The sequence below is a fragment of the Aspergillus pseudonomiae genome, assembly GCF_009193645.1.
Source record: "Aspergillus pseudonomiae strain CBS 119388 unplaced genomic scaffold BDV37scaffold_85, whole genome shotgun sequence".
Classification (NCBI taxonomy): Eukaryota; Fungi; Ascomycota; class Eurotiomycetes; order Eurotiales; family Aspergillaceae; genus Aspergillus; species Aspergillus pseudonomiae.
In genome coordinates, this window is record NW_022476077.1 from 119,068 (window position 1) to 142,400 (window position 23,333).

Below are 23,333 nucleotides of genomic sequence, written 5' to 3' on the forward strand. Positions count from 1 at the left end.
CAAACAAAGGCTACAAAGGCGCTTAGTCTCAATCACCCCCTCATTGCGCATTATCAATGATCTGTCCTCTAGTAGGTTTCGAGCATCTAGGAGTAATGATGTTTTTCTTTGCCTGTTGGATCACCGCCAGGAACGCAGAGGCCTATCCGCCAGAAGTAGTCTCGGTGAGCAAAGAATAGCTCCCAGAGTCGGTATCTGGAAGGAATAAGGTTCCACGGGAGACGAAGCGGTATCTGTTGCCTTTCAGCGTCGCTTTGAGAGCCCATCATCGATGGAGATCTGTCGCTAACCACCTGATCTGTCAGGTCTGTCACTCTATGACGCCACTCGTGCTTCGTCGCATTCAACTTGATCTCGTGAAGCATGGCTCTCAGGTTACTTTGCCCCCCGGTGATACAGTGCGTATCTTTATTCCCATCGCAAACTATAACGTTGGATTCTGAGGGCGGGAGAACAGCCTTTGAAATGAATATTTCTCCAGCATGCATCTCGTATCCCCATTCTTCTAGTGGCAGGAGAGGCACAGGGTCATCCACGTGAGTTACCCTCCGGAATTGCCACTGCTGAGCATTGCCTGATGATGACGCCGTCCCGAGCTTGAACGCCTCGTTAAGAAAATTGACAAATTCCTTGTTTCCGATTTTAGGCTCTCCAAACGTCGTCACCTGCGGCTCCCAGTCTCGCATTTGCATCTCAAGCCCCGCCAGCGCAGCAACTGCCCCACCAAGTGAGTGACCGACAAGCACCACTTTGTAGTCACGATACTGTTTCCTTGCTGCTGAAACATGTTTGAGGATGATTGGGCGGGTGTTCAGCCACGCGGCCAGGAATCCCGCGTGGACTGTGCAATTACGACACCGTAACAATTCCTTATCCTCCCGGTCATCAGGGTTATATGGTACGTACGCCTGCGGATAGGCTGAAAGATCGATTATAGTGTCTGTGATTGAATAAGTGCCACGAAAAGCAATAATTATGCGCTTTGCATGTGGGAAATGGGACAATGCGATGTAGCCGCACGAATCCGAGAGGAAGGGACCGGTGCTCCACGTCTAGCCAGTTTTGGTGATTAGTTGTACCGCGATATCAGAGGAGAGTCAAGGCCTTGAAACAAAGAGAAAAGAAAAGAAAAAGCAACTCACGGTGACCAACTCAAAGCCTGGAAATTCATTACACCGACTCAAACACCGGAACGGTTTCTGTACTCCTGTACTGCCGACACAGTACGACACGTCAACAATGCGCGATAGTTCTTCTAAAGAGGCAAATGTTTCGCGCGAGACTGTGTTGTCTGCTCTGTCGCTCTGGCCATATATAGAAGCTCCGCTTGTTCTAGAGGAAACCAGACTAGCAGTTGAGCACGCTCCGTATAGTAGGATAGATAAGACAGTGAGGGTAACTGTAAAAACTTCATCAAATTCCATCATCGTCATAAAGGGCAGCTCTGTCTTCGGGCCGCATGGTTGTTGTCATTGCTTGTCAGGAGACCGCAGTAAGAGCATCAATTCTGGAGATATTCGGCTCGTGACCTATAATCGGAGTGACGTCGAGAATCCGGGGAAGTCTATGCCTATCAGGGACTAGCGGGAGCCATGTATTGCACAGGTATTGGTATCTGTTACATACTACCAGAGTATGTTACGGCTGACTAAATCGAGCTAACGGGCTATGTAAAATATTACCAACTTTACAAATACCAACGCACTTTATGTTAACCAATTAAATATATTTATTAGGCCCCACCCCAAGTTTCAATCAATTATATACTCTAAATCAGTTCTATATTTTCGGACTATTGACTAGTCCGGTCCCGAGATATTGACCGCCTTTAAGAGTCCAAGGGATCCTAGATCTTGAGGGATACCAGCACTAGGTGTTTAGGGGTGCTAGAATTAGATACTTAGGGGTGCCAGTGCTATATCTCTACAGCCTTCTCTAGATTTTAGAGCTCTAGTATCCTGGCTACCCTAGGCTAGGGCCCCAGTTCTGGGGGTGGTGGCGAGGTTCGGGGGCTGTAAGATACTAAATCTTTTAAGGTGCGTGGTAGCCGTGGCTTTATGTAAAACGCTAAGATTTCGATAAGAAATGCGGAAATTTGGTCTATTGTTTGTTAGCTCGATTTAGTCTACCGTAGTATGTGCAACATCCCTGTAATTTTGATAGCACATTTAATCTACGCTCAATCTACCCACTAGGTCGTACCATAAATCACTGTACAATTACAGGCTACAGGCTACACTATGGATGGGAAGGCCTTTCTCTTCTTTGTATTGCTTAGCTATCCATGTTTATGTATATAAATGCGAGACTACCCCATCTTACGAAACTGGTCATATGTCGAATGATACTGAGCACCAAACAGACTATATGGTCCAAACTACCACACGGCCATCAACACCACTCGCTGTTGGAAAAGTTAGTTTCAAGACTAATTGGCTTATGAATCGGCGTATGCAGACAGTCCCAAAACTTACTACTAAATTTGCTGACAATTCCGTTCGCCTCCTCATATATGCGAACAGTGTTGATAGTATTCTGATGGACCGTCTTGAGTTGGGTATCGGCCTGGGTCTGTCCCTTGAGATCCATTTGACGGAACATATTAAGAGCAGACTCCTCGCGAACAGCACCCACACCGGAACCGGACTTGTTTTCGATAGTTCCTGTAAGCTGCCATCCATTCTCGTCCCCATGGAAGCGGTACGGCTCGCAATCCTATTCGAGTAAGTAAAACAGAGCGTTGACTGGGGCACGTCGAGTGAACTCACGTGGCCAGCAGCGATGATCTCGTTCTCTCCGTTCCAGATCAAACTATTGAACGGTAAGAAGCGAGTGGTGATGTTCAACATAGCCCGAGGAGGTTGGTCGGGTGCACTAGGGTACACAACAGTGACACTACTGTCATGTCCAGTGAATGCAAGCGCGTTTCCACTTGGAGAAAAGGACACTCCTTGAATCCATCCCGCCGAGTCATTCAAAAACTCTCCACATATAGTGTTAAATGGGAGACGTTCTCCCCAGGCGCTTGGCTCGGGGCGGGTATCAACACCCTTGATGTAACTGGAAAGAACTCTCGCGTGGGAATCAGTCGAGCCTGCAGCCAGAAGAACAGAGTTCGGATGCCAAGCAAGTGTGGTGATGGTACTCCGTATAGGCTTCTTCAGGTGTTTCGAAATCCACCAGTCGTTTTCTTCCTCAAAGTAGCAAACAGCGATCACACGGGCCCCTGAGCCAACAGCAAACTTTTGTTCAGATGGAGACCACCTCACAAAGGTTGCAGCTCTGTTGATCCGAAGCAGGACCAAAGTCGGTTTCCAGCCAGTGGAGGTTCGCTCCCAAACATATGCATTGCGATCTAGATTTAGTGATGGGTCAGAAGATAGTACAGGAAAGGGAATGGAAGCAAATACCCTGCGAACAAGTAACAATCCGGCCACTATTAGGAGCGATATCAACACCTGTCACAATCTTTTCATGGCCTTTGAGTTCATCGGTTAACGAGAACTTGTTGCCCGCTTTCTGGTATAGCTCCACATTGCTGTCCCGAGCAACTGCAAGCGTTGACTTATCAGGGGAAAATGAGTGATCAGCAATGGGGTTATGAAAGAGGTGGTGAACTTCCGGGGTAGCCATTGTAGTCCAGACGACAGGAGGAGCTCTCTACTGTCGGTCAATTGTGAATACCGATTGCTTCTGAAATTGTTGACGCAGTTAACTGCGTCCCTGAGGGGACTTAACCATCAATGACGCGGCGAGTGATTATATAATATATCACATGATCTTCTCTCAAGCTGGTCCAATAACACGCTAGATACTCCCGTACCGCAACAAATCCGCTGAATCCAGTATCACCGCCCTTATTTCTCATATTAGCTCCTAAGAACATTCTCCTCTGTCTGGCCTTGCCCGCTACATCGCCTCATATTAAGCAACTTCAAAGCTTGCAAGTGACAAGCAATGGCATCTAAAGTAGCTCCTACGCGCAATAATCCTTCGGGCAAACCCGGTTCAGCCGCTGGTCTTCCAAATCAAACGTCAGTGAAAATCCCCTCTCCCCATATTCGACACCAGAGCTTCTGACAATCTTTCAGCCTCTATTGTACCAATCTTCCGGATAAGCTTCCCAAATATGACCTACGTCTCTCACTCTATATGCTTTTTTCCACCTATGGTACGGTTCTAGATGTCGTGGCTATGAAAACAAAAAAGATGCGCGGCCAAGCCCATATTGTATTCAAAGACGTGCAAGCGAGTACTCAAGCAATGCGCGCTCTTCAGGGTTTTGAATTCTTTGGGAAGCAAATGGTATGTTTCACTCCATATTGTGCCATTAAGGACATGCCATGCTCATTCATGTGGGATCTAGAAACTTGTCTATGCCAAAGGTACATCGGATGTGATTGCTAGGCTCCGTGGAGCCTACAATGTGTCGACAACTATTTCTGCACCAGCTGGAGGTGCCTCAACGGATCTTCAAAAGTCCATCTTCAGCGGGCCTCCTGGTTCAACCGCACTACCCTCAAGACCCACTGAAATGAATGGGGAGGCTGCATCTCAGGGAGTCAAACGACCCCGTGAGGAGGAAAGTGATGAAGGAGAAGCCCCAATGGACGAGGAAAGCGATGTGCCCATGGAAGATTCGTCGGACGAAGATTAAGCTTTCCCGACCACAAACTGGCCGGGAAAGAGTGGGGAGGAACAGAGAACCCTTGCCAGGCTGTGCCTGCTTCGAAACAATTTAACCTAGACCTTGGAGTTTTTGCACGCCCTCTTTTGCAAAGAGTTCATGTGGCAGGTGAAGACTGAGGCGATTGCCAACCATACCGAGCCATATAACGAGATACGCCTCGGGCGTAACCTGCTTCTGGCCTGCGATTTGCTTCATAGCGTCTGCGGTGTTGCATGGGTGAACGAAGAACGCCGGAATTCCGGATTGTGGATGGTACTACGAATCATAAGCGACAATGGACGGAATGGCCCGAAGAGTCATTTGCACATACTCCGAAACTAATGCCACCCATGACACCGACATCTTGAAGTTCCTTTCTGTACTGGTCTGGTACCAGATATTGGTAGACTTCGTCTATCCCCAACGGCCCGGGATGATTGGCCCGCCGTAATGTGAAATACAAAACAGGGACTTGGTATGTGGGGGAGAGAATAACGTCATGTTCTATGTGTAAACAGTTGCTAGAGTGGGATGCGCGAATGAGGGCCTCCTGTTGAGATACTGGTCAGATAACACGAAGAATGTACAATGGCACTAATGATTCTCCACGGACAGGATCATCTTCACAAATTTCCACTTGCGGTTCTTCAATATCTACAGATGCGGACAGGGTGTCGTAGTAGGGCGTATTGGAATTGTGAATGCTCCGAGATATCTTCAGAACTGCACCGGTTGCCTAAAAGAAATAGTTAGAAAAGAGTAGGTGTAGAAGCAAACCCAAGAAAGAAAAGGCCCCGCATTCAATTCTGAAACACAGCCATTGATGACCAGATCAATTGTCATTGGACGGATCTTGGAACAACCCCAAAGAAAAGGCAGCCGCTACCTGTTGTACAAATCGGATCGAGGACCATCCCACCCCATCTAAGCTGCCCAACACATGAATGCGATCCAGGAAGGCGCGACAGGCACATTCGAATTCCTCTGGTGTGAGAAGAGGAAAGGCCGATACAACCCTCTGGCTCGAAAGAGAAGATGATGCCATGCGGCTGGTAAAGACGCGGTGTGATTCTACCTCCACTGACCGACAGGGAACATCTGCGGCAGACACTTTTTGCATTGACGTGATCTCTGCTGACTCCTTTCGATGCACACCGATCCGGTTTGCGCTGTCTCAACCCAACGCCGTTCTTGGGCTAAGAATGATCATTTACGAGGCTTATTGTTTGCGGCAGTAGTACGTGCCCATCAATCCAACGACGAGTCCACAGCACTACTCCGGAGTATTCGGCGAACCTGAACACGGAATCCAGAACTGGCCAAGAGAAAGGACAACAAAAGAAAAAGAGAGAAAAAAAAAAAAAAAAAAAAAAAAAAAAAAAAAAAAAAAAAAAAAAAAAAAAAAAAAAAAAAAAAAAAAAAAAGGGTTTTACTGTGTAGAGAGCGGTAAAGATCGCCAGCATAATGAACAGATCATAGATCCCGATAATGGAGTGGGGGTTTGTGGCTGAGTTCGTGGAAGTCCCCTACGCATGGAGTACTCCGTATGTATGTCCATACGTACCAAATTCAAGTTTCCTCCGGGTTGTATCGGGCATGTATCTATAATGACTGTACAGCACGTAAGCCATATTAGCCTGAGTGCTACTGTGTAAGGTAGTACTATGTACTGTACCTAATCAATGTACTCAGTACTGATCGGTTCTATACTCCGTCTCCTCCCTTTCCTTTTCCTCTTCCTCTTCCCTTCTCTTTTCTTTCTTTTTCTTTCTATCTTCTGGCCATTTGTTTGTTTACATATAACAAATATCAAAAGAAACAATGAAGTTCATGGTAATTAGTAGTACTCTAATATTGGATATGTACTATTTTATAATCACCAGATAATTACAATTTTTCCGACGATCATTATTTCTTAACTTTTTCTATGCAATGGCCATCATCGTGGCTGAACTTTTTTTTTTTTTTTTTTTAGGTTTTCCTGTTTGCGGCACGACCAAGATTCATCATAGCCATCCAATCATGCTATCAAGCGCTCCCCTGGCCTAGGCCAGACTACTGGAGGTAGACCAACCTTACTACTAGTAGGTTCTGTGTAGGGCCTACTACTCTGTAGGTGGATAGCGATCTGGATTCTTCTCCCAACTACTCCGTACTATATGCTCCATAGCTGAGATACTAATCCCCACTATTTCCTCGAAGGATAGAACTAGTTAGCTGGTTAACTAAACTAACTAAGCAAGACTTCGGAATTCCAAGGTTCATCATTCGATGGATTATTTTCTGCTTTGCCTCTTAGGTGCTTCTGGCTGCATCTCGGCTTCTGTAACAGTCGGCCTGTCCGTGTTCGTTCATGGTGTCGTGTTTCTCCCTCATTACTGCTACTACTTACGGGATATACCCACCGGGTTTACGTTTGTAGGTACAGTACAATGGCCTTGTCAATCTGGCTCGCATCTCAACCTTCGTCGCCCTCCGACCGCGATGATCCGTCAATTCCGTTCCCCACGGGAGCTGTAGCGCCAGTGGGTAACGCATTCGTCATTGTTAGGTGTTTCTCGCATGTTCAACCATGACAATCTTGTCTCTCTCCACTTGGTTATGTATCTTATTTTTCCCTTACTTGTCTCCAGTTTGACTCTGCTCGTATTCCACTTCTTTGTTGGCTTCTCGTTATTTTCTTTTTCCCTCTTTTTTTTCCCCCTTCAGGTACATTTCTTCATCTCGTTTCAAGGATAAGCTGTGTTTGTTTTTCATAGTGCTGTTGTTTCACTGCGCCAACCGACCTTGTATAGCCTCTTCGTCCCTCGACATCATCACGTCTTTATCCTGGCCAAATATCTTTTTGCCCACCTTCTCTGGTCGTTAAATATAATCACGAGTCTTTCATTCAACTATCCTCCCACATTCCTACAACAACTTCCACGACCTTGGACCTTCTCATCTCCGCAGCAGGCCACCAACCCTTCCAAGGGAGAATCTGGAAACCTTTCTATCCTTGGTTGACTATCTAAAACTCTTCGAAGCCTGTCCGTCTGGAACAAGCCGTCTTCAGCCGAGAACTGTAAGCAGTGGCATGTGCAGACAATAGCGAGCCGTCGACGTCAGCATCTACAGCATTGAAAGGAGATTGACCCTATAATTCGAAACACTCAGGCGAAAAAGAAAAGAAGAAAGAAAGAAAATCCCCTGGATGCTCTTCTCAAAGTATTAACATCTGTGTGGCTGCACATGTCGTGCTTGTATATTCTCTAAGGTATATGCATATATGATTTGATTTGGCAGTATCAGGAGTCTCAGCCTCTACTGGGCATTACTACTGCCCGCAAGTCATGGGAAGTTTCCTCTCTATACAAAGTGGAAACAAACAGCGCCGATCAAACCGGTTGTCAAAGCCACCATCGACTTTCACCTCCCGTTCAGCAAGTTGCCGCTCATCCCATCAAACTTCGGGTGTCAATTCTCCCGTGGCACCCAACCGTGCTCCCTGGCAAGACTCTTCGACTGTTGCCTCCGTTCCTATCGGTTCGCCTGACCCTGAATCCAATGACCGAAGGTCGCAGTCAATCCTCCCGATATCACTGCAGTCTGAGACGCCATGGACGGGCGTCAACAGACCTGGAACGCATCAGCCCTTATCCGGAGAACCAGATCATGTTCGCCTCCGTCTAGACACTTCCCACTCAGGTGTACCGGGACCTTTGTGCAGGCGAGCTTCTTTTCAGCCATCCAGGCAGTCAAGCACCTTACACAGTGCCCCTCGATCTCCGTCGGTTCAATCAGGACCGCCAAGGAGGTCCTATTCAGTCCATTCAGCTGCGCAGGGTACAAGAAGCGCCATACACCAAAGCAGCCTTGAAGAAGCCGCGTCTTCGAACACCCATTTCATGATAGATAGCCCAGGCTTCTCCTTGATCCGTCGGCGCTCTTTACTCACGCGCCCCGGAATCGCCACGAGACGATCAGTAAGAGGTGTGGCTCAACAATGTCCATCACCAATCGGACAAGAGCTAGCGTCTTCGCCCAGCTGTACAGACGAGCCGCCTCAGCTATTCCAGTGGCCACTAATAGATTGCGAAGATCCTGTTTTGCAACATACTAATCCGCTTGCTGAGGTTCGCCCGCCAACGCCTGGTGACTTCGGATACACCCATTTAGGAGCTCTTAAGCTGGGGTCTTTGCGGGTAGTGAACGGCTCAGCTTCCCCCTGCTCCAGCGACCGAAGCCGACTCAGGCCAAGCAGCCCAACTGAGGAGACTAGCACCGTACATACAACAGAGCTACGTTGTAGCAGAGATTATTTGACTCAAAATGATCCAGCCAGTATGGCTACATCAAGTTCTTCGGACATGGGTGACCGTCAAAGCAGACCTGAAGGAATCTGGGGCCCTGTGGCCGCCCCAGTGTCGGAGTACACCAGTGACGATGGCCCTAACAGCGAGCATGTGCCGAGTCTCTTCAGAAGTAAGCCGTCTACGTCTACCGTACAGATACCACAATTCCCCGACGCCACGAGATACGATGACTTTCCGGCCAGTCCATTTTCTTTTGAGAAATCTCCGATTATCGCAACATCCCATAAGTCCTATGCTAAGGAAGTGGAAGACGAAGCTATATATGTATCTGATGATGAAAACCCCTTGAACTTCATGAGAGACACTTCTCAAGAAGTTTCCCGCCCGAGAAGGATATCGCATTCGTACAGAAAAGTAGATAGCGGCTACAGCTCTGCTGCATCAGTCCGCTCTCTACAAGACAACCGCACTAGGGCTTCTCTTGATTCCCAGGAATCAACACAACGGCCTTCGGGCTATCGCAGGTTTACGCTCGGGGGCAGCAAAGGCACTGAGTTGTGCAATGTAGAGAATCACTTGGAGCTGAGCCAGCAGCTTCCTATAAACCACCATCTAAATCTCCAAGGTCCTAGAATGAGTCCTAGTGGGGTAACCCGTGGTTGGTCAACAGACAGGGCAACAATGTGCCATGAGGCGCCACAGATATCAGCCAGTGGACGCCTGAGAAGCTTCTCCCTTACTTCGCCACAACACCCTGGTCACACAATATCCCTTTCTCGGTACTGCACACAGCTACGCCGCTCGGAAGATTCCTCTAGTGGGACCTCGCTTCCTCCGAAGCATATACCAGATACAGCCGCGATCCAAGCGGCTGATGATACTATATCAGACGTACAGATCTATGAAAGTTTCGCAAATCATTATTCAAGACTCAGCTATGACCGTGACACAGGGCTGGAGAATTCAAATCAAAGGAAAATTGACGCTGGTATTAACAGCGACCAGTCTTACATTTTCAACTCATGTCGGCCAAAGTTGGAGAAAAGCATTGTCAAGAAAACTTTGAGTGTAGCGTATGGGCAAAACCCACAAGCTATAGCGGCCAATGCAAATGTTCGGCACCTAGAATCAGAGATTGAGGCACTTGTGGCACCCACATCACAGTACCCAGGAAGGGCTGTGGATGTAGGGTACATGTATACGGAATCCCTGAGAGGTAGAGCAAGAAGTCGAACTCTGGATATTGAACGACGCATGTCGGCAAAACAGCAAAACCAACAAAATATGTACGCGGTAGTATCACCTTTCATCTATCGTTAATCCCTTTCTTTTCAACGTATGTGTGTGTTTATACGGCGTTAATACATTATCAAAGGTTTCACTGTGAGAGGTTCCTAGCTTGCATTTTGGATATACCCGTGTCGACGACCTTTTGTTACTAAAGCACTATTGTTCCACTCAAGTTCCATCTTTCCTACTACTGATTTCAATGGGCGGTCAAGCCACTCTTTTCTTTTCCTTTTCTTCTTTTGTCTTTATCCTTCTCTTTGTCCCTTTCTCTTCGTTGCCCTTCTCTCCTATTATGGAGGGGAATACACATGAACTATGCGGGCCATATTTACCAACCCCTTTTTTTTTGCTTGGCTTTTTTTTATATTCTTTCCTCTTTCGCTCTCTTTCTCTCTGTAGATACACATCACGATGCAACAGAGGCTGTAAGTGTGAGCTTTGAAGTAAATAACTTGGGGCAATATAGCAGCGAAGCGATGTTTAGCAACCACTTACTGTACCAGTGAATAAGTCAGACACCCTGAAGGTAGCGTTTGGCAATTCACATTGTAAATGGTGTAGACCGAGAAGAAAGATATAAATCTAGCCTTAGGGACCCAATGGCCTGGTAAGATAGAGGCGAATATGCAATTTGAGCATTTATAGATATATTTAGCAGACTACATTATCTATCTGCCCGGAAGTGTCTCATCATGAATAGGCCTGTTGTGAGCAACAATGGCGCCACTATCTGGGACGAAATCCTGCTCTTAGCCACTCTGTCTATATTCACAAATAACGGATGATAAGGAAATAACTAGAATAGGATGAATAGTAATCAAAAGATGGTTACTCTTAGGCAGTGCACATGCCAGCATATACTCTACTAGTATTATACTATATATCATGTTGTTGCTTCCTGCAGTTCCTAATAACTTCTCCGGCTACGCCATGTTACTGGCCAACCTTTGAAGTTATACCCCAAACTGTATGGATGCTAATATGACAGTAATAATACCACCGCATACAGGGGATATGTATGCGTGTATGCACATCGGCCCAAATCATTTGCAAGAAGCAAGGGTTTTACACTAATGGCATACCGTCGAAGTATTGGCTTTCCTCGGGTTATTTCATTGATTTACGTCATAAGTACTCTGTACAAGATGAAGCAATAACTCCAGGTTAAAAGTAGGTCAAATCTTCATTAAACAGTCATAAGTTGTCTATAATACAAGTCATACAACAACGAGGAGACATGCAATTCCATGACCCGCAAAACTCCTTAGGACTCAAACCCGCCATAGCATGTCAACTAAACATGCTCAGTCAACCGTCTTCAACGTCTCATATAGGCCTTCCCAAATTCATAATGGAGTTATATCATAGATTCCGGTGTTGAAATCGCACGAACCCAACAGTTGGCAATTCACTCGACGCGGATTTTCTTTAAGGTTGGGGCAGGTTCCTTTGGGATAATAACGGAAAGGATCCCATCTTTCAGAGTAGCCTTGACTGTATCTTGATCTACTCTTGTCGGGAAAGTAAAGGCTCGGTGGAACTCGCCAACTGGGCGCTCGGCGATCCAATATTTGTAGTGCGATTTGGTCTGCTCTTGGGCGGTCGCCTGCTTTGAAGATTTGGTAGATGAACTGGCAGATGCTGTGTCGCTTGCTTCTTCATCTTCGTCTTCAACTGTTGGCTGGAGTGACTTGACAGAAGAGGCGTCATTGAGAACTTCGGCCTGCTCTTTGGTATTGGATGTGCTGTCGCTGTAGTTGCGCTCGACGCAGCCCTTTATGACCAGCGTATGAGGGTCGGTGAACTCGATATCGAGGCTGCTTTGATTTACGCCAGGTAGCTCTCCATTAAGGTGGTAACTGTTGTTTATTTCATAGACATCAAAGCGAGGCGTCAAAGAGCGAACAGGTGTAGTCCTCCGCTTTGGGCGGCATGCTCGGTGGACATCATAGTCATCAAGTAAATGGAACAAAGGAGCGAAGTCGCCGGAGATGTTGGGGAAGAACGCCATAGCTTGAAGTAAGATGCGTTATAATTGAGGGTTTGGTAGTATACTATCGGAAGTGATGCTGAGACTCTTAGGAGCGTCAAGTCAAGAATTGTAAATATTGATGTATTTCGTGCTATCTGAGAGACAATGGGTAAATAATACAACTTGCCTATCCATTTTTATACTCAAAATATTTTATTCTAGAAGTAACTATCATATCTTATTTGGTTGTACGTATAAGCAGACTGAATGCTCTGGGGGAGACTAGTATATTCTCTGGAGATTACCAGATGGCTCTGGAGAACTTCGCTATACTTACGAGAAGTTGCCCGAACCTTCCGTAACCGCCAAAGATGGATCACATGACACCATACCTCAGGAAACACTAAGGAGCCCAAAATGCCCGTCTGGATAAGTGATAATGGTTACCTAGATGTGGGCGACTCTAATTCCTGATATTGTCTGCACTTGTACGTTACCTAACCTCGTCGTTTTTCCTTTATCTTTCAAGTTTATGTATTCACATATTATTCTACTTCGCTTACTTATGCTTTCTTGCTTTCTATTCCATTTCCCCCTTCCCTTTTGTTTTTTTCTTTTTTTTTCTCCTTCTTTCCTCTGTCGCTTTGGACCAATTTTTGACTGCGGATAGTGCTTGATCATCCAGGCTACTGGATATTGCGAATTCCAGGGGAGGAATACATTTCAAGCTGCCTATGCCCTTTGCGCAGTAAATACTCAATAGCATTGAAATCCTTCTTGTTAACGGTGATGTATTTTTGAAATTCCGTCCTGTGTCATGTCATGAGCAACTCCTCCATGTAACGTTTAGCGGAGTTAGAACACCATTACCACCGAAGCAGGGACATACCTAGCGTAAGTCTTAAAATTACTTCTCGTCTCCTGGGCCGGGGTAGGACACCGTATTAGTCTAGATGTATGTTTATTAAAATGATAATTCAGACAGGTCTGTTGCTCACTAAGGGTTTCTTTCGAATCTCTCTCAAACATTTCCGATAGAGAGACAATACCTCTCTCTGAAGACCTGATAATCGAGCCATGACGTTTTTGCACGATGTCACCAAAAGGCAATGTGTGCTGTGTAATTTGCTCAGCGCATCATTGGGCGGATGTTTCGGAGATAGATAAGGGAAGGTCACTGGGTAAGCCGCAACACGGAACATAGTGAGTATTGTGCTAGCGCCAGCCTCCGGTCCCCGCCAGTCTGGGGGAGGAGCGAGCGGGTATCTCCTTTTCCCGGCCGAGAGACAGATAAGATAGCCCATAGGTATGCACATACATACATATAATATGTACGATTTAAGTGAAATCAGACCATGAAAGTCCTATGTCGGGGCCATTCAAATAGTAGGATCTATCCTCCTGTCATTTTCTGCTCTTCTCCATGGAGTCAAACACTGATATGAAAATGACTACCTTCTCTGTAAGTATTCATACATTACGCCCATACCCATATCAATACCCAGATTAACATCTGGGGTTGTCACGCATATACCATGTCTCATGTCACTGGCACGAAGAAATAGCCATCAACCCTGGTTATCTAGCCATGTTGCCTAATCCTATTCTCTGTATCGTCTTTATTCCCACCAAGTAGGCTGACAGTTTTTCCCCCTCGGCCATGTAGCGTCTCATCCGCTTTCTAGCTACAGATGGTCACATTTACTATGGTGATGCCATTATGCCCACTGGTGTCAGTGACATTGGGAAAGCGACTAGGGCACAGGTGATTCAGGGGGATATTTTTGGCCAGCATCAAGTCACAAACCAAGTGGCTGAGGTTAAAACGCTCCTCGCACCATTGGCGAGGGAGGACGTTGCGACGGTGCGCTGTTTGGGACTGAACTATGAGCAGCATGCGAGAGAATCCAACCTCCCCATCCCCAAGTATCCGGTCCTCTTTTACAAGCCCATCACAGCCATTACTGGTCCGCATGATGATATCCCCGTATGTTCTATGGCGCAAGATGGGGAGGGACTGGACTATGAATGTGAGTTAGTTCTTGTCATTGGCAAAGAAGCCAAGAATATTCCTGAGGAGCATGCTTTGGATTATGTACTCGGGTATGCTGTAGGAAACGATATTTCCCATCGTGATTGGCAGCTCAAACGTGGCGGAGGACAATGGGGGTTGGGCAAAGGCTTCGATGGTTGGGCACCTTTTGGACCAGGCATCGTCTCTTCAAAGCTGATCCGCAATCCCAACGCCCTAAATATCTCAACTAAGGTCAATGGTCGAACGGTCCAGTCATCATCAACTAAAGATATGATATTTGGGGTCGCCAAGATGGTGTCATTTCTCTCCCAAGGCACCACTCTACTGCCTGGTGACCTAATTTTCACCGGAACGTAAGTTGTATCTCCCTTCTACCTCATTACTTCATCTTTCATTTCTGCTCCCCAAAGAAGGACTACTCACTTACATGTCCCTTTATAGGCCACAGGGTGTTGGGATGGGCCGGAAACCTGCAGCTTGGCTTACAAATGGCGATCAGGTTGAGGTCTCTCTGGAAGATGTGGGTTCGTGCGTTAACCGAGTCGCCTTTGAAAAGCCATCATCTAAGCTATGAAAGAGACCGTTTAGAATTAGATGAATCTTTAGCAGGTACTACAAGACTGGAAAGATTTGCCTTGTCTGCCGTGGAAACATGATCGCTATGGATTCTCTCTGCCAATAAGAAAATTTATTTAGTCGTGGAATTGTAAGACCTTGCTAGTTAATTCTTGCCGATGACCAACGCTATACCTAGTTGACTTGAGCTCCATACCCCCTGATAGACTCAGCGAACGCCCAGCTCTGGGCCTCGATCACCTGATCTTCCTTGATCTCAATTCCCTCCGCTGTGATTACTGCAATTGAATACTTATCCAGACTTCGTGCATCTCGATACCACAGAACCTTAAGGCATTCCCTCAAAGCCGCTTCTGCCTCGCCCTTACTGATCTCCTCGAGGGGCTTCTCTTCAGGGAACAGCCGACGCAAGATGGGGATAGCAAGGTGCGCACCAAACCCGGTTGCGAGATGTGGAGCTGAATATGTAGTACCGAGAAGGTCGGCCGAGCTGAGGAAGGGTTTCTTGTCTTCATCAAATCCCGCGACGAGAATATGATTCCAGAGCGGGTTGAATTCAGAGCGACGTTTATAAAGGACCTTGGAAAGGTATGTATGGAGGTTTTTGGCGTTCAGCATATTACCGTGTGTCGAATAGTTTTCTCGAATGTCAATAGATTCCAGAAGCCGATCGATGTATTGCATATCTGATACATCGCCGCTGAAGCCGACCACGGCAGAGTCACCGAACGCACGCAGGCGTTTAACATCGGTGAACCGAGCGAGAGATCCGTACGATGCTGGAAAATGTCAATATTTTCACTACGAGCTTCCCACATGACATCAAAGGCCTGCGACCATACCCAAGTTATCAGCAGCGATCGCCACACCACCGTTAAACTTGACCGCTAATACTGACGTCCCAGTCACAGCAGGAGACTGGGTGTGAGTTTTGGGGCCAGTGGTCTGAAGGTATGAGGAGTTGTAAGGCCCGTAGATATCATCCCTAGGCTTGAGGAAGACAGTTAGAGACGTCAGAGCACTCATGTAATAGAGCACTTACCCGACCCCAGACTTCAGGATAGTGATTCATGGTGAAAGGTGGGAAATTATGATCTATAGAACAATGTAGTGACTGGAGATATTAGAAAGTTGATTCAGAGTAGAAGGCTTGGTTAGATTTGATTTGACAGCTGGAAGAGTTGAGTTGGTAAATTGGGTAATAAGCACTCAGGTGAAGCTAGGCAGTAGAGAGCTGACGGAGCTCGTTGTTACGTTAGCAACACCCACGGGCGGCGCGCTTATCGGAACCGGTACTCCGTACTGTCCACGCGCTTAGCGAGTCTCTCTGCAGCCCATCAATACCTCCCTACCTCACTAGACGCAACTTCGTCTGCACCTCAATTGTCGCATCTTGTTACAACCCAGTTAAGCAATAATTCTACAATTCTTTATCTTTGGATGTAGCAAGAAACAGATTATAGGCCGGAGTTGGTACTGTTACTCCTTTGTCGAACTATACAGTTGTATTCAAAATACTCATGGATTAAGATGGGGTCAAAGAAAACCCCTCTTGCGCTTTTGTGTATAGCACATTTTATTAGTAATATGAATTTATTTTCTCCGGTGTTAATAATTGTCCTTTAGGCACTGTGCGCAACAACCTTCATGAAGAGCTCCCAATGGGCAAGGTCTGATCATGTTCATGAAGAGTTAACATGGTCTCGCTCGTGAACTGGAGGTTGACCTCACACCATCAGAATCGGTAGTTGTGGCGGCAACAAACTCAATTGTCTCTCTTTGGTCCGCACTCCACTGCTCTTCGGCTTTCTGGTGAAACTTTTTCTGTGACTTGAATAGTTCTTCTTTGAAACCCCATCTCGGTAGACCCGAAACGTTCCATACTTCAGGCGGCAAGGAGGTAAAATATTGCATCTGATCATCAATACCCGCATGCTCCATCATTTTTTTGAGTAAGCTGGGGTTCTTTAAGGATGCTGAGAAAGCTAACTTTTCGTTGAAATGAACTCCTTGTTTCTTCAACGATAGGAAATGGGCGAATTTTGCATTCACGTTGGAATTGGGTGAGCCAGGAGGTGATAGAGGAATATCTAAATTCGGAACCGGTGGTAATGTTAAGTCATGAATAAGTGTACGGGAATTGGACAAGCGGGATCGCTCGCTGAAGTGCGGTTCTGGCTGTGCTTCTTCATGTGATGGCCCAACAATAGGACCACTGGGCTCTCGGCTGGTAGCCGTCTCAGGAAAATTTGGGCATTTATCAGGCACTAGAGGTGATGTACGATTAGACGTGAGCAACTGGAAGGATGAGTGTGAAACATACCCGCATATGCTGATTTCAATACTTGAACTGGCTGCCCCTTATTTATGCACTGAACGGCTTAGCCTCAAATATATGTACACATCGAGGTTGTGTATATCACCTTTGTTGCTGAGGGGGCCTTCTTCGCAGTCTCATCCTCGCTGCTGCTTTCATACGCTCCAAGGCCTAACATGATTGCAAGTCTGAGGTCGGATGAGTCGTCTGAGTGGGCGCTCTCTCGTTTCGCAAGCTATAGAGTATGGTTAAGATTGAACTCTCTACCGTTAAATGTCAGTCAAAGCAGCAGCCACAAGTCTGAGACTGGATTGGCTTCAATCGTTTCAATACAAACGTACTGCACTGTTTTGCTTGCAGTGGAAAGACAATACAAGTACTAGTGGAGAAGGGAGCTGTGAGCTATCAGCTTATATAAGCCGAAGGCAGCTGCACCGCGTCACAGCGATAATACTAGTAATAGCTCCACCCAAGAACTACTCATCTTCTTCCCCCGATCGAGATTCATTCAAATCTAGAAGCCATTTGTGTTATCCAAGTTAACGACTCCACGTTACACTCTCCCTGTACTCACTTCGAATTATCTCCTAACCTTGGTCGATACTGAGATACCACTTAGAAGATGATGTCTTTCATGGGTCACCAACCTCAGAGCGAGGCCGTCGGCTACTCCTTCTCTAAGCCAACAAACGCTCCAAACAAAGAACACTCATTTTACCCGTATGTATCGAACTCTTATAAGTAGTCTGGGCGCTGATGCTGACCTAACTAGGTACACTGACAACGGTGGCTCGACTTTGGGTATTACAGGTGCTGACTTCGCTATCCTTGCCGGAGACACTCGTTCGGTGGCAGGGTATAATATCAATTCTCGCTATGCTCCCAAGGTTTTCAAAATTGGTGGTGATGATGATACTGGCGAGGGTGCCCATATTATTCTGTCGGTCGTGGGCTTCGCTGCGGATGGCCAAGCACTCAAAGAAAGATTAGATGCAGTGGTGAAGATGTACAAGTATCAGCACGGGAAGCCTATGTCTGTCAGAGCCTGCGCTCAGCGATTGTCGACCATTCTTTACCAAAAGCGTTTCTTTCCCTATTATGTGCATGCTATTCTGGCCGGTTTGGATGAAGAGGGCAAAGGAGCGTTGTACAGCTACGATCCGGTAGGCTCATACGAAAGAGAACAGTGCAGAGCAGCCGGATCCGCCGCAAGTTTGATCATGCCATTCTTGGATAACCAAGTCAACTTCAAAAATCAATACATCCCCGGCAGTGGGGACGGGCATGCTCTCGAACCTAAGAAGCCTCAGCCATTACCCAGGGGGACCGTCGAACAGCTCGTGCGTGATGCATTTACCAGCGCTGTAGAGCGACATATCGAAGTTGGAGATGGCTTGCAAATGATGGTTATTACGCAAAACGGGATAGAAGAAATCTACACTCCACTGAAAAAGGACTAGAGGGAGGCTATACTCGACATTGCGTCTCATCAAGTTCATTCCGGTATTTCGTTACTCATGGTATAAAAGCATGGATACGATAATTCTGGTGTAAACCACTTTTTCTTCACCATCATGTCAATTATGTCGAAGCCATTTTCGTTTCCACCTTTAACGCCAGTACCATGGTCGAAAGAGATCTAGAAAAAAAAATAATAGTAGAAAAAAAACTGTACGCGGGCATTAAAAGCGCTCTTTCATGCGTGATGCCACTTTGCGCAAGTTACCATATACCTTGCCCTATTGTAAATTAGTATTTGGATGTCTTGATGACAGATGGGCAGGCTTACCGGTGGGCTTCCGAGAATCAAGCTGACAACAGCTTCTTGTGCAACCAGGATGTTGCGATAGCCACCCAATAGGTGTATCTTTTGATCTGCGAGGACAATCCTAGTACGGGTGGCATTTTCTATTGAGTGCTTAAGTTTGCCGTCTTTGCCCGCAATCCGTCCAATAGCGCGGCTAAGATGTTCTCCATGGAGCGATGCTTTAACATCACGGATCTCAAATGATCGGATATAGAGGTCATCCAATCTGAGTAATGCAATAGCATCGTCAACATCGAACCCAAGTGTAAAGGCTTTGACAAAATCTTCGCCCTTTTGTAGTGCGCCCGTGTCGGTAGTGAATTTAGAAGTACGTAGCTCAACCGCCCTGCTTTTGATATTCATGCGCACCTGTAGCTTGAGGTGCTCAACTAGCGGGGGGTATATTCTACTCCAGGAGGTCTTGAGAGGCGAAAACCTATGTGGAGGAACAGGCACCTTCCGAGTTTCTACTCGATATACAGTATTGGTATCCTTTGCTGGCGTAAAAACTGGCCGACCTTCCTCATCAATGCGCATGTCGGTGTCTAAAGCATTTTCGTCTGCGGAGACAAACACCGGTACGCTTTGCTCCGCTGATGTCTGGGCATCAATTAGAACTTCGTCATCTTGGTCTTAGAAGTTAGTTAAATAGCTGGTGGAGACTTAACATATATAAAACATACCTATAGCAGCCTGAGTGACGGGTGTGCCGGCCGCTGTTGTCTGATCAAGTTTCTTGAGTGCTGTTGGGGCTGGCATTTTGCTTGGGTTGCTGGTAATGATTTTCGGGAACTGTAAAAGGATGGTCGATGTAGTGGGAAATCTAGAGTTTTCGGTTGCAAACAAGACAAACGTATTTAGGCGCGGGTTTATGATTTCATGCAATCTTTGTCCGAGAACCAACGTTAAACACTTCTCGACTTCGAAGTCCACAGGCACACATTTGTCTGTCACATTTCATCGGAGGTCTCGGAAAGCGCTACTAGATTTCTGCTTCAAAATAACTGGAAAGGCCCTTGTTTCACCTTATCATCATACAATTTCCAGCATGTGACGGCAATAATGTCTAGCAATTTTGGACGCAGGTTGTACACCAGCTTCTGGGAAGCAGCGAATCCTTTCCTTGGACGAGGGCTCTGGGCAAGTCGCACACCACATTTTTATGATACAACAACAAACTCGAACAACATCATATACGACCTTTTGTTCAAAAGACGGACCAAGAACATATCCTCCTTCCCACCCCGAAAGACGACACAAATCACCAGACGATTCGCTTCGGGCAGTTTTCTTGTACTCGGAATATCCCCAAACTCGACTGCGGTAGAGACTGGGACAACTTGTGCGGTAGGCCCTGAAAAGATTATAGCCCATGTTACGCACAGGACCTACAAGTTCGATAGAAGGCTTCTTCACGGCTCATCAAGAAATGCATCACCACCAAGAGGCTCCCGCGCGAGCAAGGATGATCCACCGAAGATAGAGGCACATATGGAATCTCTGAGATACAGCAATGGAAGCTCCTGGGAGAATGCCAAATCTTCTGAATATGAGGTGAACACGAAGAACACAAAGTCAAAGCAGGACATGCCTGGGCTGCAACAGCCAGGGCCATCGACCCGCCATCTGATTGACCGTTTCCCACACATGCCACAATTGCACCGACCCAGCAAAGAGGAGCTATTGGCTGCAGCCAACGGCTTTTGGTCTCGGCTCAAAGTACGATTCAAGTGGTTCTCAATTCGAAGCGTTCGACCTTTTAATCTGGACGAGATAACAGCACTCTTTTCCTGGGTACTTCTAGGGCATGTTGTCTGGGTTGTGTTAGGCACAACTACATTCTTTTCCTTGTTGATCATTGCAATAAATACCGTTTTCGCTCAAGGTATGTTCCAGGTCTGGATGTCCGTGATTCGATTATCTACTAAGGATATACAGAAACCTTGGCTGGCTGGATAGGTAACTATCTCACGAAATCTTCGGGAGTGAAAGTTGTGTTCGAGTCAGCGATTGTCCCCAAGTGGAGAGATGGCGTGATAACGTTCAAAAATGTCTTTGTCTCCAGGCGACCCGGCCAAGGAACAGGTCATGTTAGTAAAGGCTCGCCTAAAACTGCAGCTGCCGTGGCTGCGGCTGCAGCGCTCAGTGATCAGCCTAACTCGGACATCTTGGATCAACGACACTCATCGGTGGAAGAGGATACGAACTATACGCAATTTGACCTGGCAATCGAGACAGTGAACGTTACACTATCATTCACCAAATGGATCAACGGCAAAGGGCTACTGCGTGATGTCGAGATTCAAGGGATACGGGGCGTTGTTGACCGCAGATATGTTTATTGGTCAGATGATGACCTCGACCCAAAATCCTACCGGCATGAACACAACCCCGGAGACTTTGAGATCGATTCTTTTAAGATGAGCGATGTGCTAGTCACGGTTTACCAGCCAGACAATTTCAGACCGTTTTCTGTCAGTATATTCTCTTGCGATCTGCCACAACTGAGAAAGCAGTGGCTGTTTTATGACTTCATGTCAGCCAATATGATGTCAGGATCTTTTGACAATTCGTTGTTCACTATTCATCCACGACAGACTCACAGTTTCACCGGAGCACAGTTAGACAATGGAGTAGGAGAGGACGGCAGAACGAGTCCTTGGAAGAAACATAGCCGGATACGCATCGATGGTTTGAACATCGATCATCTAAACCGCGGAGTACAAGGGCCTTTCTCCTGGATACATGAAGGAACTGTCGACATTGTTGCCGACATCATGTTTCCAGCAGAAAATGACGAAAGCCTAACTAAGGTAATGGCTGACATCTATGATCGACTAGAAGCAACTGTCACATCTACTCAGTACCGTGATACGTTATCGGAAAACCTAACTCCGCCTGGCGAAACTGTTAGTGAGAACAACAGGAGATTTCTAGTCACCGACTTACGACTGCACTTAAACAATGTTAGGGCGGTTGTCCCCTTATTCACACGAGATCTCTCATATATAAACAATGCCCTCATCAGGCCCATTGTGGCATACATCAATTCACGACGTACTTTCATCCCTGTTAATTGCCGCCTGGTCAAGCGAGTTGGTGATTTCGACGGCAGCTGGACTATATTTGATAGCGGCTTAATGGATGATCTTTCGGCAGCGGTAAGTCGACCGTCTCTCTCCGCATAATGTGGAACTCACGCTGATGTCTTGTAGGTGTATGACGCATTCGCACGAGATGTTGTGGATGAGCAAGCACGCAAGCGACGTTTCAAGAAGGTAGGGTTTTGGTCACTCCAATTAGCAGCCCAGGCTATTTTTATGGGTATGGCTGGAAATATAGCATGACCTTGTATTTCTATGTGTGATTCTCTGGCGTTTTAAGATCTGGACAATAAAGGCGTTCGGGGAATTAGAAGCGCCTTGTGATTATCTTCCGAAGCGAGGAATAGACGTCGTGATTCCCTCAGCTCCTGTTTGATATACTCATCTCATCCTTTGGTAGCATTGACGTGGACCTGGGCTCATTCTTTTTTATCTCTTCTCATTGATCTCCGCTTAGCCCCTTTACCATCCATCCCTTGAACCTGTATACTACGTTTTGAATAGTCTGCTTGACAATATAGAAATGGATTCGAAAGGGTGATAGTTGTCGAAACATACATTAACTAATCCACGGCCATAGGCTGAATCATGGAACAGTACCACCAAAGCACATTGCACAAATTTTATTAATACGGGATTAGATTACATAATATTAACATTGTAACTACATATGTTGTAAGGTGAATATAACTGCCCAATTATTCACCATGTTACTGTTTTGGGAAGTATATCCACAATGGCATACTCTGTAAATACAGTGAGTATACAGAGCAAAAGACAAATGAATGGGGAACAAAGAAGTGAATAAGAAGATCTGGATAAGGCATTAGTTGCATACTCTGTAGGACTTAGTTCTAATTAATAACACCATGTACTTACTTACTGCTAGTAGTTAGTATGTGGGGCAAACTAAAAAATGTATGTATGTACTGTACTAGAGCTACTAGTACGTCGCACTCCTCCTTTTCCGCACTCTGTGTTTCCTGTAGTAGTCTGTATGTGTATATCATATACAGTATTAGTACAGACACATCTTCCCCTTGCACTCACATTCTAATCTGGCACTTTATCTACCATCTATGCCTCTGTATTTTCTGTGTATGTGTATTTTTATCATTCAGTAGTATGCACTTGATACTTATCCACTACATAGAGTAGACAGCCATGCATATCTACCCAGTTTGTACTACTATAATTTGGTGCCGTAAGTTATTTCCAACTACCTACTATTCGTATACCTATTATTATTTCCCTTGGTCACGGTAACC

The 23,333-nt window shown here is 46.3% G+C and overlaps 10 protein-coding genes across 10 annotated transcripts; 5 read left to right on the forward strand and 5 right to left on the reverse strand.

Annotated features, from left to right (window-relative positions):
• Positions 1-86: 86 nt before the first annotated feature.
• Positions 87-3,633, reverse strand: BDV37DRAFT_274781 (Alpha/Beta hydrolase protein; the record flags this gene model as incomplete). The annotated part of the gene is made up of 5 exons (XM_032085299.1): positions 87-1,052; positions 1,143-1,399; positions 2,475-2,715; positions 2,769-3,355; positions 3,411-3,633. The coding sequence occupies 5 exons, from the start codon at positions 3,631-3,633 to the stop codon at positions 87-89; spliced, it is 2,274 nt and encodes a 757-aa protein (XP_031937370.1).
• A 202-nt stretch (positions 3,634-3,835) lies between these two features.
• Positions 3,836-4,957, forward strand: BDV37DRAFT_215474 (U2 snRNP complex subunit MSL1). Its single transcript, XM_032080071.1, has 3 exons — positions 3,836-4,034; positions 4,092-4,305; positions 4,367-4,957. Exons 1-3 carry the CDS (start codon positions 3,958-3,960, stop codon positions 4,655-4,657), a joined length of 582 nt encoding a protein of 193 aa, XP_031937371.1. The 5' UTR covers positions 3,836-3,957; the 3' UTR covers positions 4,658-4,957.
• Positions 4,739-5,789, reverse strand: BDV37DRAFT_287025 (ATG3/ATG10 family protein; the record flags this gene model as incomplete). Its single annotated transcript, XM_032088041.1, has 4 exons — positions 4,739-4,945; positions 5,001-5,219; positions 5,283-5,405; positions 5,556-5,789. The coding sequence occupies 4 exons, from the start codon at positions 5,787-5,789 to the stop codon at positions 4,739-4,741; spliced, it is 783 nt and encodes a 260-aa protein (XP_031937372.1).
• Positions 5,790-8,556: 2,767 nt separating this feature from the next.
• On the forward strand, positions 8,557-11,454 carry BDV37DRAFT_274784 (uncharacterized protein; the record flags this gene model as incomplete). Its single annotated transcript, XM_032085300.1, has 2 exons — positions 8,557-10,250; positions 11,418-11,454. 2 exons carry the CDS (start codon positions 8,557-8,559, stop codon positions 11,452-11,454), a joined length of 1,731 nt encoding a protein of 576 aa, XP_031937373.1.
• A 208-nt stretch (positions 11,455-11,662) lies between these two features.
• On the reverse strand, positions 11,663-13,305 carry BDV37DRAFT_274785 (HSP20-like chaperone; the record flags this gene model as incomplete). Its single annotated transcript, XM_032085301.1, has 5 exons — positions 11,663-12,267; positions 12,790-12,794; positions 12,917-13,036; positions 13,116-13,147; positions 13,225-13,305. The coding sequence occupies 5 exons, from the start codon at positions 13,303-13,305 to the stop codon at positions 11,663-11,665; spliced, it is 843 nt and encodes a 280-aa protein (XP_031937374.1).
• Positions 13,306-13,744: 439 nt separating this feature from the next.
• On the forward strand, positions 13,745-14,928 carry BDV37DRAFT_215563 (fumarylacetoacetate hydrolase family protein). The gene is made up of 2 exons (XM_032080072.1): positions 13,745-14,614; positions 14,703-14,928. Exons 1-2 carry the CDS (start codon positions 13,947-13,949, stop codon positions 14,833-14,835), a joined length of 801 nt encoding a protein of 266 aa, XP_031937375.1. The 5' UTR covers positions 13,745-13,946; the 3' UTR covers positions 14,836-14,928.
• An 83-nt stretch (positions 14,929-15,011) lies between these two features.
• pre4 (proteasome core particle subunit beta 7) lies at positions 15,012-17,332 on the reverse strand (the record flags this gene model as incomplete). Its single annotated transcript, XM_032085302.1, has 6 exons — positions 15,012-15,616; positions 15,680-15,827; positions 15,880-15,932; positions 16,571-17,075; positions 17,183-17,209; positions 17,261-17,332. 6 exons carry the CDS (start codon positions 17,330-17,332, stop codon positions 15,012-15,014), a joined length of 1,410 nt encoding a protein of 469 aa, XP_031937376.1.
• On the forward strand, positions 17,250-18,614 carry prs3 (proteasome core particle subunit beta 6; the record flags this gene model as incomplete). The annotated part of the gene is made up of 2 exons (XM_032090284.1): positions 17,250-17,874; positions 17,927-18,614. The coding sequence occupies exons 1-2, from the start codon at positions 17,777-17,779 to the stop codon at positions 18,612-18,614; spliced, it is 786 nt and encodes a 261-aa protein (XP_031937377.1). The 5' UTR covers positions 17,250-17,776.
• A 111-nt stretch (positions 18,615-18,725) lies between these two features.
• On the reverse strand, positions 18,726-19,736 carry BDV37DRAFT_215634 (pre-rRNA-processing protein PNO1). The gene is made up of 3 exons (XM_032080073.1): positions 19,645-19,736; positions 18,944-19,593; positions 18,726-18,893 (listed from the first exon to the last, which is right to left on the reverse strand). The coding sequence occupies exons 1-3, from the start codon at positions 19,718-19,720 to the stop codon at positions 18,837-18,839; spliced, it is 783 nt and encodes a 260-aa protein (XP_031937378.1). The 5' UTR covers positions 19,721-19,736; the 3' UTR covers positions 18,726-18,836.
• A 147-nt stretch (positions 19,737-19,883) lies between these two features.
• BDV37DRAFT_258808 (mitochondrial distribution and morphology protein) lies at positions 19,884-22,618 on the forward strand. Its single transcript, XM_032083084.1, has 3 exons — positions 19,884-20,846; positions 20,900-22,122; positions 22,177-22,618. Exons 1-3 carry the CDS (start codon positions 20,024-20,026, stop codon positions 22,306-22,308), a joined length of 2,178 nt encoding a protein of 725 aa, XP_031937379.1. The 5' UTR covers positions 19,884-20,023; the 3' UTR covers positions 22,309-22,618.
• Positions 22,619-23,333: the final 715 nt, after the last annotated feature.